General features: G+C 37.9%; 3 protein-coding genes across 3 annotated transcripts; all 3 read left to right on the top strand.

Annotated features, from left to right (window-relative positions):
• The first annotated feature begins 1320 nt into the window (after positions 1 to 1320).
• LOC101307327 (delta-9 acyl-lipid desaturase 1-like) lies at positions 1321 to 2912 on the top strand. Its single transcript, XM_004305622.1, is given in 10 exon segments — positions 1321 to 1404; positions 1406 to 1538; positions 1541 to 1608; positions 1736 to 1876; positions 1947 to 1983; positions 1986 to 2035; positions 2037 to 2093; positions 2249 to 2355; positions 2706 to 2794; positions 2797 to 2912. Coding segments are annotated over 10 exon segments (882 nt in total).
• A 2479-nt stretch (positions 2913 to 5391) lies between these two features.
• LOC101306068 (hevamine-A-like) lies at positions 5392 to 6279 on the top strand. Its single transcript, XM_004303511.1, has one exon. The coding sequence runs from the start codon at positions 5392 to 5394 to the stop codon at positions 6277 to 6279; it is 888 nt and encodes a 295-aa protein (XP_004303559.1).
• Positions 6280 to 8052: 1773 nt separating this feature from the next.
• On the top strand, positions 8053 to 16097 carry LOC101307038. Its single transcript, XM_004305621.1, has 3 exons — positions 8053 to 8057; positions 8134 to 10468; positions 13096 to 16097. The coding sequence occupies exons 2-3, from the start codon at positions 8203 to 8205 to the stop codon at positions 16095 to 16097; spliced, it is 5268 nt and encodes a 1755-aa protein (XP_004305669.1). The 5' UTR covers positions 8053 to 8057; positions 8134 to 8202.
• Positions 16098 to 16748: the final 651 nt, after the last annotated feature.

Raw genomic sequence — 16748 nt, 5'->3', positions numbered from 1 at the left:
AATTTGGTTTTATAGAAATCCTAAAAGTTTTAAGTCGAAGGCAAACAGAAAATAACAAAGAAAGCCTAGCTAGCTACGTGACTAATGCCACGGTTCAGTTTATGAACATTAGAACACAATATGCTATGGCAAATACTAAAGGCTTTTTCCTCTATGCGTCACACTGACTTTGTGAGAAAACTTCTCGCAACACATGCAGTTTGTATGGCATAAACAGCACACAAAAACTTTGGTCTTTTGCCATTTAAAACGAAAGTAATTTCATTCTCTTGATAACTTGATCGATTTGATATATGTGTGTGTCTGAAAATGATTATCAACTGAGAATGATTATCAATTATCTTTCTACATACATTTATTTTCACTTGAGAATTGGGACACTGGATGAAACCAAAAATTATAGTAAAATATCAAGAATAACATTTAGATACATGCTTATAAAAAAAAACGTTTAGATACATGAATTAAGTTCTGGAAGGAGTCTGGGCCACCATGACTCAATGATGTAGTAATAAATGAAATGTTCCATTGATGTATTGATGTAAGATAGAGTGTGGCGCTATTTTTCCTTGCTTAGATCATGTAAGGTTTTTTAGCGAGGTTACTTTGTACCTCCTAGGAAAATGAGAATTAAAAATTTTTTTTTTCTCAAACGATGAAAACCGATCGATTCAAATGAATAGATGCTTACGACAGATCCATTCAAATAAGATGAAAAGCATTTTTCGATCCCAATTCAATCTCCTTCATTAATACAGTACATAATGGCTAATTGTCTTATTTTCATATGATCTTATATGTCTAAACCAGAGGCGTGATTATATACGCCAACAAAACTTGAATCGATTTGAAGTTTCATACTAGATATATCTGCTTTCCATTATTTGATAGCATAAGGAAAATAATTTCCGTTGTTCAATCGCGATGCACAGAAATATCAGAACAAATATCATAATTGACCCAATTGCTATCAAACACGCAGACCACATCATGAAAATCAATACCAGCAAGAAAAAACATACAGTTCATCTGCACGGATTAATTGCCAACAAAACGTTTATTAACGAAAATTAAACGACAGAGAGGTGGTCCTAACCTCCAAGCAGGCACACTTTGGTGTTACTAATTCAATTGTGAAAAAACATAAGCATATTTAAGGGGACGGATTACGGATTAATCACATGGAGTACGACCTAGCTACCAAGCAACGGTGCTCCGGTACAGTATTAAACTCCGGCCAGTACAAAATAAGAACAACCGAGTATATTTATACAAGCAGATCTGGATCTTCATTTATGCAAACACAAGCTAGCTTCGAAAATGGCAGGTGAGCTTGTTAGGGTGATGCAGTGGGAGGGAGAATGTTTCGGGAGGCTATGGACTGCCATTGATGTAATCATGCACTGTCATTGTTCTTCTGGCTATGCATGGCCTCGCTCTTCTAGCGCCGTTTCATTTCAGCTGGTCTGCATTTTGGACGGCCATGGTGATCTTCTATGTCACCGGTCTCGGCGTAACTGTCTCTTACCATAGGAACCTTACCGGAGTTTTAAGCTTCCAAAATGGCTCGAGTACTCTCTTGCTTATTGCGCCGTTCTTTCACTTCAGGTTTGTGATCGAACAATATTAGCCATGCATGATGCATCTTAGCTTGTACCTTAGTAGTACGTACTACGTAGTACTCATATATATATATATATATATATGCTTGCTTGTTGCTTATTTTGATTTGTAGGGGAGTCCGATTGATTGGGTGAGCACACACAGAACCCACCATAGGTTTGCAGACACATCGAGTGACCCTCATACACCATTGAAGGGGTTTTGGTATAGTCATGTTGGTTGGATCATTGCTTATCATTCTCGCTTTGCCACTGTACGTCTCTCTCTCTCTCTCTCTCTCTCTCTCTGTGATGGAGTTTTCATTCAGAATGTTGTCGTTGCAGGATGAAGCAAAGTTACTGAAGAACGTTGAAGATTTAAAGAGAAGTGGTACTATAGGTTTCTGCATTATACGTACCACTTTCATGCAGTTTCTCTTTGGAGTTGTATTGTATGCAGCAGGAGGACTACCCTTTCTAGTATGGGGACTGGTAAGGAATTATGGATAAGTCTGCTATTTTCTTCCAATAAAAGTAGTACTCATTGATCTTTGCGTACTGCTGGATCTGGTAACTCATGCATATATAGTAACTTGATCTTATTTTAGTAGATCTTATGCATAAATTTACTTTGTATTTTGATGTAGGGTGTCAGGATGGTAGTTACCCACCACATAACGTTTTAGATAAATTCGATTTGCCATATTTGGGGAAAGCAAGTTTGGGAAACCCATGATTAGTTGAAAAACAATTGGTATGTATTCACGTTTCTCATTTTAGAGAAGCTGGATCATTTTGGATATATCAAAAAATTTGTATATACCAACATGCACATTGCACAAGGTCGATATATGACCTAAAATTTCATGATCACCGACCATTAGATTGAAATTCAATGTTGAAATTGAATAAAGCAAAATATTGTAATTGTTTTAATCTCAAATCTTTGAGTTTCAATCTGATGGTAAGTAATAATGAAATTACTTCTTGGTTGATTGTTCACCCGGTGAATATTATCGATTCTTTATAACTAATATTTGAGAGGAAATGATTTGTGATTCAACTATTTGGTAATTAGTAATGAATTTTAATTGTTTGACATAGGTTTTTTGGAGTGCTAGCACTTGGTGAAGGATGGCATAATAACCACCATGCGTTTGAGTACTCAGCTCGACAAGGTCTGGAGTGGTGGCAAATGATGTTGCATGGTATTTCATTAGGTTTCTGGAAGCTATTGGTTTGGCGACGGATGTTAAGCTCCCCAGTGAATCTCAAATGAAACAAAAAAATTTATGCAACAAACTGAAATGAAATGGGAACATAAATTTTAGCAGTGAACAATATTGTGCTGTCGCATATTAAGATTATTGTCATAGGCTTATAGCTCTTCTGTAATGTGTGGATCATTTGGCAAATGAATCCTTTGATAGATGATGCTGCGTTTGTAACATCATCAAATAAAAATGTACTGTACTAACTGCCAACCTCTTCATCAAAACCTATTAGCTTTATAGAATTATAGAAAATTAGAAATCCCAAAAGTTTTAAGTTGTAGCCAAACAGAAAATAACAAAGAAAGCCTACATGACTGTAATGCTACGGTTTTATTATGAACATCAGCACAATACGCTATGGCAGGTACTAACATGTAAAGGCCTTTTCCTCAATGCATCACACCGACTTTGTGAGAAACTTCTCACAACACTGCAGTTTGTATGGCAATAAGCAACACACAAAAACATTGGTCTTCTGCCATTTAAAACGGAAATAACTTGATCAACTTGATTATTTTCTGTATGCGTGAAAAGGACTACCAATTATGTTTCTACATACATTAGAATTGGGACACTGGAAGAACCAAAAATTATAATAAAATTTTTGGAGCAGCAACTGAAAAAAAACTCATTGTCTTTTATGTTTTTCAAACAATGAGAACTTATTCAAATTAATCATATATTAATTGATCACATAATTATACAAACTACCCTCGTATGAGTCATATCAGTGCGATGTGTGAAACACTTTTTGGCTTAGCTTTATAGTAGTAGAGATAACATGAACAACATTTTCAATCCCGATTCAATCTCTTTAATAAATGCAGGAATAGAAGGACGTCTTATTTTCATGTGATCTTGTACATCTGAAAGAGAAAACCCAATTATCAACATGAACAAGAGGGTTAATTCAGTTGCTCAGCTTATCTTCATGTGATATTATAAGTCTAAATGCATGAATAGTTTTAGATTGGGCGACATGAACGAGAAAGTTAATTCAGTTGAATCATATCATAAACTTCAATTGCTTATTCAAAAATATCACAAACTGTTTATTATTAAGTTTATATAATAAAGACAATAAACATTTCCACATTCAACAATAGTATGGTAATGTCCAGAGACAAACAAAGAATGCAGCTCCGGATGGATCACGGGATAGGCTGGTGAGCTGAAACAGTACGCAGTTAAGCTGAGCAAGTATGAAAACGAGAAAATATGAAAACGAGAAAAGAAGAATATGTTGTTTGAAAACCATTAAATATGTACATTCAAAGCAGTGTGGGCGGTGGTTACTGGTTAGTTGTAGCAAATGATGTATCTGATATCATATACTTACCTGTATCGTGCTTAATGATTTGGGCTAAACTTGGTCATCATGACAAAGTAGAGCCTTTTAAAAAAAAAAAAAAAAATTTTAAATAACTCACACACCCTACAAATGTCAATGAGATTTGAACCCATGAGTCCATGACCTCAAAGTTGTTAGTTAACACATTAACCAACCAGGCCACGGCTTAAGTGAGCCTTGCTAAGCAAGAAAGATACCAATCGAAATCAGATTGTTGAAATTTACATACATGCCGATATATTGACAAACATTTAATTAGTGACAAAAAGAAAAAGATTCGAAAATAATAAGCAGTTGCAGTATTGATGTTCACAACTACCTTCCTTGATGTTTTTGCAAATCTTGGTCATGAGCCCTGGTCTCAGAAGATTTGGTTTAGTATCCTCCCATCTCAAGCTGCTCAAGCTCTTCATCTAGATTCTATTAATAGATTCTATTAATATCGGATGCTCGATCTAGAGGCTCCTCTTTGTAACCTTCTTGAAAACAAAAAAAGGAAAAGAACACACACTAGTACTGTAATGCTTGTCATACCCAATCGAAAAGTTTTTATTTTCAATTTTTATAGCCCTGAGGTTATAACATGCCTATCACTAAGGAGGGGGAGGTTCAGCAGAGGGGGGGGAGGTCCAGCACGTGGTAGTTGGCTGCAAATTCTGCCTGTGTTTCCAGCAGGCATGCTGTGCCATTCGGCACAACAGAATTTTCTATGAAAAATGATTATAGAAATCCCAAAAGATCGAGGAATTGAAGATACGAAGAATTCCAAAACAATATTCCTCCCAAATATGGCTGACAGCAACCAAAATGATTCATAATACGTCAAGAATTGTAGCCTAATCCCATCCCCACATACAGATAGTCACATAATCAAGTTACTAATCCACTTCCAAAGATGAATTTGGGTGCTAATAAACAACTACATATAGACAGTGTATTCCTTAATTAACTATTCAAATGTGTAAGTTGAAGCCAAACACAAAATAACAAAGAAAGCTAAGCCTACGTGACTGTAATGCCACGGTTCGATTTCTGAACATTAGCACAATACGTTATGGCAAACCTTTTCCTCTATAAAAGAACTCCCACATTTCATACTTCATATCCTCCATCATCGAGCATAGACAACATTTCTCACAAACAGTTCAACCAAAGCTCGAGTTAGATGGCTTCCAAGTCTACATTTTCAGTGGCAATATTGCTACTATTTCTAGCTGTTGGATCCAATGCAGGTGGAATTGCTATATACTGGGGCCAAAATGGGAATGAAGGCACATTAGCGGAAACTTGTGGTTCAGGGAACTACCAATTCGTAAACTTAGCTTTCCTCTCATCATTTGGTAATGGCCAAACCCCTACCATAAACCTTGCCGGTCACTGTGACCCCTCCACTGATGAATGCACCAAGTTGAGCCCCGATATCAAGTCCTGCCAGGCCAAAGGCATTAAGGTCATACTCTCCATAGGAGGAGCTTCAGGGAGCTACTCATTGGCGTCATCCGACGATGCTCGCCAAGTTGCTACTTACTTGTGGAACAACTTCTTGGGAGGGCAGTCCTCTTCAAGGCCGTTGGGAGATGCAGTTTTGGATGGAGTTGATTTTGACATTGAGGGAGGGTCTGATCAATATTGGGATGACCTCGCGAGGTACCTTTCCGGTTACAGCAACAAGGGCAAGAAAGTTTACTTGACTGCTGCTCCACAGTGTCCCTTTCCTGATGCTTATGTTGGAAATGCACTCAACACAGGCCTCTTCGACTTTGTTTGGGTGCAATTCTACAACAACCCTCCTTGCCAGTACACTTCTGGAGATATTTCAAACCTAGAAAATGGTTGGAAGCAATGGACTACTGCCATTCCTGCACATAAGATTTTCTTAGGACTTCCTGCCGCACCCCAAGCTGCTGGTAGTGGATTTATTCCAGCGACTGATCTTAACTCACAAGTCCTTCCGGCTATCAAAAATTCAGCAAAATATGGAGGTGTCATGCTTTGGTCCAAGTATTATGATGATCTCGATGGATACAGCTCCTCCATCAAGAATGATGTCTAGAATGTAAACTTCAAAGGATCCAGCTTATGTAGACCTTCACTATCATTATATAAAAAGACGTATTGTATATGGAGTAATTGTGTGGAGACTTGATTATGTGTTAACACTTAACACAGTCTTGAGTACTTATTGTTCATATATCTAAGATTTAAGGTACGTAAGAGGTGTCTAGTTTCCAAGTCTCACTGCATATCTGTGTTTCCAATTTTCACTCATTGGAAATGTTGGCCTAACCTAAAAATAATGCACAGAGGTGTCTAAAACAACAAGAAGAACACTGCCTGAAAAATCCCTATCTAGTACTTCAACTACATCCGATATCTTAAATATTCTGGTGCATTTGTTTGTTAGTCAAGTTTGTATATTTTGAATTTTTCGCAGACTGATAGTCTGGTGTACTTTAATGTTGTATACACATCCTGTCACTAACCTTGAGGATGAAGCTATCTAGCTACTATCCGCATTTAGAGTTTGGGACGTACACATGTACCTCATTGAGCAATAATAGGTCTATTCCCTTCAAATTGAGCATAAATAAAAAAGTGAAGAAATGGGAATCTATTCGTTCTTAGCTTCTGTTCTGTATCATACACAAGTAGAACTGGGATTTCAATAAAGAAATTTCATTTTTCAGGATCAATTTTGGGCCTTTATAACCAATTTTTTTACTACTGAAATGAAATCAAGCAGGAACATGGGAATAGTACTAACCTTGATCAAGGCAGAGGAAGAAGGTAGTGGTGCACAATATATCAATGAGCTCTGTCTCTGCTTCACTACATCAAGCAAGAAAGAAAAAGAAATCAGTAAAATTTGATTGATTTCAAAAAGGTTTCCAGATTAACGCACTTGTAAATCACGTTTTGATCTGATCAAGAATTAACTCGGATTTATTACCTGACAAACATGAATTTCTCCAATTGATAGACTTTGGGCCTCTGACTGGACTTTGTTTCATGTGGGGCCCCTTTCTTCACAGCCCACACATCTCTCTTCTTGCTTGTCCATTAAGCTTGCATCAAGAGCCACAAGGGCCAAGACCAAATGGAACTGTGAAAATCAGCAACAAGGACAAACAGAGGCAACAAACAACAGTACATCCTAAAGTCTCTATCCATGGCAGGTATATCTATAGCGACCACACAGTCCTCATCCATTATGTAATTGAAACAATAATTAGCAGCATTGTAAATAAGAAAGCGATAGGATAAAGTAATGGCATCCGTTTAGCTATAATTTGTCGAATATGAACATGATGAACACAAGCACCATATAATATTGTATGATTTCATCTCTCGAGAGCTACGTCTAACTCATATAATCAAATAATGAAGGAACATTTACACAAACTTATGCTTCTCAGAATTACCATTATAGCTTTTCTCTCATTACCGTTGGGAGATGCTGTTTTGGATGGAGTTAGACTTTAACAATGAAGGAGGAACTAAGAAACAGAAGGTACCTTTCCATCCAAACTACCAAGTGACCAAACAGAAGAAGTTACATATTAGCAAATATAATATATTATGCCAAAGATATTCTAGCTGATCTTCTGAGATGCTAAGCCAACGCACACCAGACATGACCAAGAAGCAACAAGTTAGGCACACTAGCAACATAAATATAGGGAAACGTACCAAACTCCTAGCTCATGATAGAAGCTCTGTGCTTTGTCCATCAAGGAGTTTAACTTCTTAGTTATATGCAACCCACAAACCTACATACACATGTACTAAGAAAATAGAAAATTTCATAGGAATGGGAATGGGATCATCCTGGTTCGACTTCTTTTTGGTACATCAATTTATACTCTTGTTGCTCATTAATTTTTCATGCTGGTTTTCTTTTGTACAGACGCAAACACTTTGCCACGATGACGAACGCTCTGCGTTGTTGCAGTTCAAAGCTAGTTTCACTATAGACATGTCTGCTTCCCAAGATCCCTTTGCTTATCCGAAAGTTGAATCTTGGGGTAGTCTAGAAAGAAATCCTCAAAGCAGTAATTGTTGTTCATGGGATGGTGTTGAATGCAACAACGACTCTGGCCATGTCATTAGCCTTGACCTTGCCAGCAGTTATCTTCATGGTTCCATCGATTCCAATAGCAGCCTTTTTCAACTTGTTCACTTGCAGAGGCTTGACCTCTCTGACAACAACTTCAGCTACTCTCAAGTACCATCCAGATTAGGCCATGATCTTACTAGTCTTACATATCTCAACCTTTCAATGTCTTCATTTTCTGGGCACATTCCATCAGAGGTTTCATTTCTATCCAAACTGTCTATGCTTGATCTGCATATGCCATATTCTTTGGCTAATCTGACTCAACTTTTGGTATTAGACTTGAGCCAGAATCAAATAAGTGGTGAAATCCCATGTCTTTTGGCAAATCTGACACAACTTACAAAATTACGATTGGGCTACAATCAAATAACTGGTGAAATACCATCTTGCCTTGTGCAGTTGACTCAATTAACTTTGTTAGACCTACGATTCAACAATATTCAAGGTGCAATTCCCAGGTCAGTGTTCCAGCTTAAAAGTCTTGAATATATTTTCCTCAACTCAAATAACTTGAGTGGATACCTTGAATTCGATGAGATTTCCAAGCTCCAAAATTTGAGGGGACTTCGCTTGTCGCTCAACAAGTTATCAGTGCAGATCAAAACTGGATTTAGAGCTATTCCTCCTAAGCTCAACTTACTGGAACTGAGTTCATGCAACTTAACAGAGTTTCCAGAATTTTTGAAATACACTAGTGAACTGATGCATCTTGATCTATCTGACAACAATCTTCGAGGCCAAATACCAAAATGGCTGTGGAACTCAACTAGTGAAACTTTGTTGTTTCTCAACCTCTCTCACAACCACTTAACTGGATATGAAGAAAATCCAGTCATTATTCCATGGCATCGGTTAAGCTCATTAGTGCTTGACTCTAACATGTTACGAGGATCACTGCCAATACCAGCATCATCAATGGCAGTCTATTCTGTTTCAAACAATGAATATGCAGGAGAAATTCCAGAAAAATTCTGCAACACAGGGACCCTAACTATTCTTGATTTGTCTAACAACAAACTGAAGGGCATGATTCCAAAATGTTTTCAGAATCTCGGGGCTCTTCAGATATTGAAACTGAGGAACAATTCTTTTCACGGGGATATTCCTCAAATATGTTTAAACACAAGTATGGAGTTAGCAGCTATTGACTTGAGTTATAATCAGCTACAGGGGAAGCTACCAAGATCAATTGCCAGTTGTCCTCAGTTGATGTTTCTTAATCTGGGAAATAATCAGATCATCGATACCTTTCCATCTTGGCTAGGAACACTTCAACAGTTAAAAGTTCTGATTTTGCAGTCGAATGCATTTCATGGCACAATTGGAAAGCCTGCAAGTAGCCATGAGTTCCCTGAGCTGTCCATTGTTGATTTATCTAGCAATGATTTTTCAGGAAGTCTACCCTCCGACTACATAGAGAATTGGAATGCCATGAAATCTGTTGATGAAAACGAGCAAATTTACATCCAATCCGCTATCATCTTCGGGATGTACCCAGACATATTCCACTATGATTACCCGATTACAGTTTTCAGCAAAGGTGTTGAATTGAAGTATATGAAGACCCCTTATCTTCTAAGACTCATAGACCTCTCAAGTAACAAATTTGAAGGAGAGATTCCTGTTATCATTGGGAATCTAAGAGCGCTTCTTTTGCTCAATCTTTCCAACAACACTCTCACTGGTCCCATCCCCTCGTCTTTGTGGAACTTGACTGCTCTTGAATCGTTGGATCTCTCCCAAAATCAGCTCTCAGGAAAGATCCCCACCAGTCTAGCACAACTGACATTCCTTTCATACTTCAATGTATCCCACAATGGTCTTTATGGTGCAATCCCACAAAGTCCTCAGTTTGATACATTCCAAGAAGATATGTACCAAGGAAACCCAGGATTGTGCGGAAAACCTTTGTCAAAGAAATGTGGAGATTCTGAGAGCGCAACACCACAAACAACCCTTGAAGAAGATGAAGACTCTGGATTTCAAATTGAGCTAGATTGGTTTGTGGTTCTGCCGGGAGTTATTACTGGTCTTATAGTTGGAGTGGTTGGGGGAAACTTTTGGACAGCCAAGAAGCATGACTGGTTTGTAGATACATTCAACAGGAGGAGAAGGCTGGCTAAACGTACACAAAAGAGGAGGGAACAGAGACCTTGGTCATATTAACCATACATACAGTGCTGCTTTGTCTATATAGGTGTTTGATGAAAAATGTATTTTGGAAGTTCAAGACCAATATTCACTTTGTTCTGCTGTCCCTTGTATTATACTTTCTAATCAGAATTGTGTGGTGACTGATTATAATCTGGTTGAGTAAGTGTACATCTTATCAGTAAGAGGTTTGTTTAATTTGTTTCTATCTCTTACAGCAAAATCGTCTTTCTGATTTTTCACAAATGTCGCCCTAAACATATACGTAAATTACATAGAAGTGTCTGAAACTCTGATAAACAACAACAGATCTCTCAGTTATGCATTATTCTGTACTTCAACTAAACAACTCGTACTAAATCAGAATATCGTGTTATTCTTGAGCATTACCCTATATTTTCTCATTTTCTGGTGTATTCGTTTGATAGATTTGTATATTCTGAACTTTTAGCAGTCTGAAATTCTGATGTAATTATGATCCTATCAAAAACCTTGAGGCATAAGCTACATAACTATTCTTAAACATAAATCAGATACATAATGCATCATACACAGGGAACTGAGAATAAGCAATGCAACTATTCTTGTGCTTCAATGACAACGGTAGGTCTATACCCATTGAACTGAGCATAAATAGAAAAATGAAAAACAGGGAATCTATTTATCCTTACCTACAGTGCTGTATCATATACAAAGAGAACTGGTATTTCAATTAAGGCTAGTTTTATACCTAAACAGTATCAAGCAGAGAAATTTAAGGTTCTAGGATCAATTATGGGCCTTCATAACCAATTATTACTCTACTGTATCAGAAAACTGAAATGAAATCAAGCAGGGACATGGAACTAGTGCTAACCTTGATCAAGGCAGAGGAGGGAGGAACTGGTCTCTGCTTCACTGCATCACAGCAAGAAAGAAAATGGAATTAGTAAATTTCGATTGATCATGAAATGCTTTCTAAGATTTAACGGAATTGTAAATCACGTATTGATCTGATCAAGAACCGACCGGAGTTAACAATATTAATTCATAAATTAACTCGGATTTATTACCTGATAAACATTTAGATAATATCAATGGAGAAAATGACTTTGGGCCTTGTAGACTGCATTAATTCATTTTGGGCTCATTTCTTCACAGCCCACTCATCACACTTCCTTTTTCGTCATGGAGAGATCAAGGTCCAGGGAAGGTTTTGCTCCCTCTTTGCATTTTTGATAATCCTGCATCCTCATGTTCAGGAAGTGATATCATAGCTGTTTTAATACATGAAATCTTAACTCTGCATATCAATGAAACCTAATTTGGAGTGTGACAGTTTTTTGCAACAGCAGAATGTAGTTTCAAGGGTTTCGGGTTTAGCTCTCGTACCAGAAGAGGCAGTTTTCAGTGTGTTTTAATCAATGAGATTGGTGAGCCATGATCCTTTATATAGTAATGTGCCATATATACTTTATACGCTTATCGGGTGATCCATGATCAGCAGCTAAACATTGCCAAAGTTCTATACCTTGATCAATTCAGCAGGTAAACATCTCTATGTGTGTGACATAAAATAGCAAGTTCGATCAGAGGTTTAGTTTCACATGGTTTGATTGTAAAAGTATCGAAGGAAACATGAAATGTTTTAGAATTTGTTTGAATTTTTTTTGTTTACTTTTGATTCCTTCAATAGTCTTTGAAGGAAACATGAAATCTATCCAATTCTTCTTCCTAACATTGGCAATGCCAAACCAGGACACGAGTAACACCTCATGCCTAAATCAATAGCAATATATCTCTCACTCCATCAAAATCCTAAGTTCCTAACTACTGAAATTTCTTCCTAAATTCTTACTTTACCATGTTTAATTAAGTTTTTTTTTGTTACAGAAGGGACCTAAAAGGCCCAAACAAAAGAAAAACAAAAAAAAACTACAGACTAAATATTAGAGCAAAAGTCCAATTCTTCTTGCTCTAGTAACAAGAAATTAAAGGAAACTTATATATAATTACTACGATGGGAAAATGAATACTACTGACCTCGACTTGTACTTGAATAACATTTGGATTGTTGGATCATCTGCTTGTCTGAGATTGTGAGTGACGACTTCAATGGCGATAAGGCGGGTTGGAAATTTGCCCTAATTTGATGCATGTCATTCTTATGGGGTCCCTGCTCTGTTTGCAGACTTCCAACTTCCAAGTCTTCCTCAAAACACAAGCCTTTCTCCTCTCCCTTGAAAGCACTTTGGGGTAGGTAACTACTCCATTCACACTATCAGCTTCCCTGTTCTGTGCCGGTTGATTTGGTCAATTTTTAATGTACATCTACAGTGTCGGTGCGTTTTATCTTTGGTGGTTTGCAGACAATGCACTCTGGTTATATGAGGTGAGGCCCATCAACAAATGAAAAACGAAGACATTTCCCGAAGACTTTGACTTCTAGTATACCGTCCCAGCACATGAAAGAAGCTCTGTTCTTTGGAGATTCAGTTCTCTGTTTTGTGAAACCCACAAACCTACATACATACACTTCCAGATAATTTTTCATGGGATCGTCCTGGTGCGATTTCTTTCCTCTGCGTTATTTTACACTTGTGTTGCTCATGAATGCTGCAGGCTGTTTCTCTTTTGTACAGACGCAGGCACTTTGCCATGATGATGAGCGCTCTGCCTTGTTGCAATTCAAAGCTAGTTTCACTATAGACAAGTCTGCTTCCCAAGATCCCTTTGCTTTTCCGAAAGTTTCATCCTGGGGTAGGTTAGCAGGAGATACTCAAAGGAATAATTGTTGTTCATGGGATGGTGTTGAATGCAACGACAACTCTGGCCATGTTATTGGGCTTGACCTTGCCAGCAGTTATCTTCATGGTTCCATCAATTCCAACAGCAGTCTTTTCCAGCTTGTTCACCTGCAGAGCCTTGACCTCTCTGATAATAACTTCAGCTTCTCTCAAATTCCATCCAGGTTAGGCCATGCTCTTACTAGTCTAACATATCTCAACCTCTCAATGTCTTCATTTTCTGGCCAAATTCCTTCAGAAATGTCATATCTATCCAACCTATCTACACTTCATCTGTCATCAAATTCGGCTCCGGATTTCAAAATCCCTCCTCTCAAGATGCCTGACTTCAGAAGTCTAGTTCAGAACTTGACCAACATAAAACAGCTTCATCTTTTTGACGTTGAGATAAGCTCCACTGTACCTAATACATTGATGAATTTGTCTTCTCTCACATCTCTCCGTCTTCATGCATGTAAATTGGAAGGGAAATTCCCAGTAGGCATTTTCCACCTACCAAACTTGCAAGTACTTGATTTGTCCGATAACTATGATCTAACCGGTTATATTCCTGATGACCTTAACACCAGCAGCCCTTTGAAGATACTGAATTTGCAGGCAACCGATTTCTCTGGTCGTATACCAGCTTCAATTGGAAACCTTCGTGTCTTAAATTTGTTGAATATACGTTCTTGTAACTTTTATCCCTATGTTCCATCTTTCCTTTCCAACCTTACCCAGCTCAATTTCCTTGAACTTTCTTCCTTTTATGACTATAGTTATCTACCAGACCTTCCAACAATCCATACTTTCAGTGACCAAGTTTCAGATTCCTGGTCTTGGTTTGGAAAGCTATCCAAACTTAACTACTTGGCCCTTGATACTACCCACTTAAGGGGGAATTTGCCATGTTCTTTGGCTAATCTCACTCAACTTTTGGTATTAGACTTGGACCAGAATGAGATTACTGGTGAAATCCCATGTTGTTTGGCTAATCTGAAACAACTTGCAAAATTAAGCTTAGGCCACAATCAAATAACTGGTCAAATCCCATCATGCCTTATGCAGTTGACCCAGTTAACTTTGTTAGACCTACGATTCAACAATCTGCAAGGAGAAATTCCCAGGTCACTTTTTGAGCTAAGAAATCTTGAACATATTTATCTCCACTCAAATAACCTGAGTGGGCCTGTTGTATTGGATGAGTTTTCCAAGCTCCAAAAGTTGAGGGGACTTCGTTTGTCACTCAACAAGTTTTCTGTGCAGATCAAAACTGGATTCAAAGCCATTTCTCCAAGGCTTAAAGTACTAGGATTGGGTTCATGCAACATAACAGAGTTCCCGGAATTTTTGAAATACGCTGGTGAACTGGAGGATCTGGATCTATCTGACAACAATCTGCATGGCCAAATACCAAAGTGGATGTGGATTTCAACAGGTGAAACTTTGAGGTTTCTCAACCTCTCTCACAACCACTTAAATGGATTTGAAGAAAATCCGGTCATTATTCCATGGCAAGGGTTATACTCTTTACAGCTTGACTCTAACATGTTACAAGGATCACTGCCCATTCCATCGCCATTGATATCATACTATTCTGTTTCAAACAATGAATATGCAGGAGAAATTCCAGCAGCATTCTGCAACACATGGCCACTATGTATTCTTGACTTGTCTAACAACAACCTGAATGGCAAGATTCCACCATGTTTCGAGAATCTCAGATTTTTTCAGTTATTGAAACTACAGAACAATTCCTTTCACGGTGCTATTCCTCAAATAGGTTTGAAAAGATGCCTGTGGTTAAGAGGGATTGACATGAGTGATAATCAGCTACAAGGGAAGCTACCAAGATCAATTGCCAATTGTTCTAAGTTGATGTATCTTAATTTGGGAAATAATCAGATCAGTGATACTTTCCCATCTTGGTTAGGAGTGCTTCAACAGTTCAAAGTTCTCATTTTGCGATCTAATGCATTTCATGGAATAATTGGAAAGCCTACAAGTAGCCATGAGTTCCCTGAGCTGTCCATCATTGATTTATCCAGCAATGATTTTTCAGGTATACTGCCCTCCAATTACATAGAGAACTGGATTGCCATGAAAACTGTTGATGCGAACCAGCAAGTATACTTCCAATCCATGTTCTTCTTCGGCGGGACGTATCAAGAAACATTCTACTATGATTACCCGATTACAGTTTCCAGCAAAGGTGTTAAGTTGAAGTATAGCAAGACCCCTTATCTTATGAGACTCATAGACTTCTCAAGTAACAGATTTGCAGGAGAGATTCCAGGTGTCATTGGGAACCTAAGAGGGCTTAATCTGCTTAATCTTTCCAACAACACTCTCACTGGTCTCATCCCCTTGTCTTTGGGGAACTTGAGTGCTCTTGAATCGTTGGATCTCTCCCAAAATCAGCTCTCAGGAAAGATCCCCAGCAATTTAGCACAACTGACATTCCTTGCATTCTTCGATGTATCCAACAATAGTCTCTATGGTCCTATCCCAGAAGGTCCACAGTTTGATACATTCCAAGAAGATATGTACCAAGGGAACTCCGGTTTGTGTGGAAAACTTTTGTCAAAGAAATGTGAAGATTCTGAGAGCGGAACACCACAAACAACTATTGAACAAGATGAGGACTCTGGGTTTCAAGTTGAGCTTGATTGGTTCATGTTTCTGCCAGGAATTGTTGCTGGTCTAATAGTTGGAGTGGTTGGAGAAAACTTTTGGACAGCCAAGAAGCATGAGTGGTTTGTAGATACATTCAGCAGGAGGAGAAGGCAGGCTAAACGTAGACAACGGAGGAGGGAACAGAGACCTTGGTCATATTAACCATGCATACAGTGCTGCTTTGTCTATATAGGTGTTTGAGGAAAACTGTATTTTGGAAGTTCAAGGCCAATTTTTCACTTTGTACTGCTCTGCTTTGTGTTATATTTTCTAATCAGAATTGTGTGGAGACTGATATAATCTGGTTTAACAAGTGTAACACTGTCTTGAGTACTTATTGTTTGTATATCTTATCTTTAAGGTAGAGGTGTTTTTAGCTTCTATATCTCACTGCAAAACCCTGTTTCCAATTTTCCTCCGACACTGGCAATGTCGACCTAAGCATGATCATAAATAACATAAATGTGTCTGAAACTCTGAATAAACAACAGATCTCTCTTTTAAGCATTATTCATTAATTCCGCTAAACCCTTACATGGTACTTCAACTAAATCCCTATTTAATACTTCGACTAAATCCGAATTCATGTTGTTCTTGTGCATTACCTTATTTTTTTCTCATTTTCTGGTGTAATCCTTTGTTAGGTTTATATACATAACCTGAATGTCTGATGTAGTTTTATTTTGTATGCTTGTCCTGTCAAAAACCTGGAGGCATATAAACTGTCTAACAACTATCAGGATTTAGAGTTTTTAAACATAAATTAGAGATGTGTTTCAATGACAACAGTAGGTCTATCTCCTCCTAATTGAG

Source organism: Fragaria vesca, linkage group LG6 (genome assembly GCF_000184155.1).
Source record: "Fragaria vesca subsp. vesca linkage group LG6, FraVesHawaii_1.0, whole genome shotgun sequence".
Lineage (NCBI taxonomy): Eukaryota > Viridiplantae > Streptophyta > Magnoliopsida > Rosales > Rosaceae > Fragaria > Fragaria vesca.
Note: the sequence above shows the minus strand (reverse complement) of the source record. Positions and strands in the feature narration are given on the sequence as shown.

Excerpts from the sequence above, each read along its gene's own strand:
- LOC101306068 (XM_004303511.1), top strand. The coding sequence starts at position 5,392 with ATGGCTTCCAAGTCTACATTTTCAGTGGCAATATTGCTACTATTTCTA.
- LOC101307038 (XM_004305621.1), top strand. The coding sequence starts at position 8,203 with ATGTCTGCTTCCCAAGATCCCTTTGCTTATCCGAAAGTTGAATCTTGG. Across the intron at positions 10,469-13,095 it reads GAGGAGAAGGCTGGCTAAAC|GCTGTTTCTCTTTTGTACAG; the intron begins GTACACAAAAGA and ends TGAATGCTGCAG.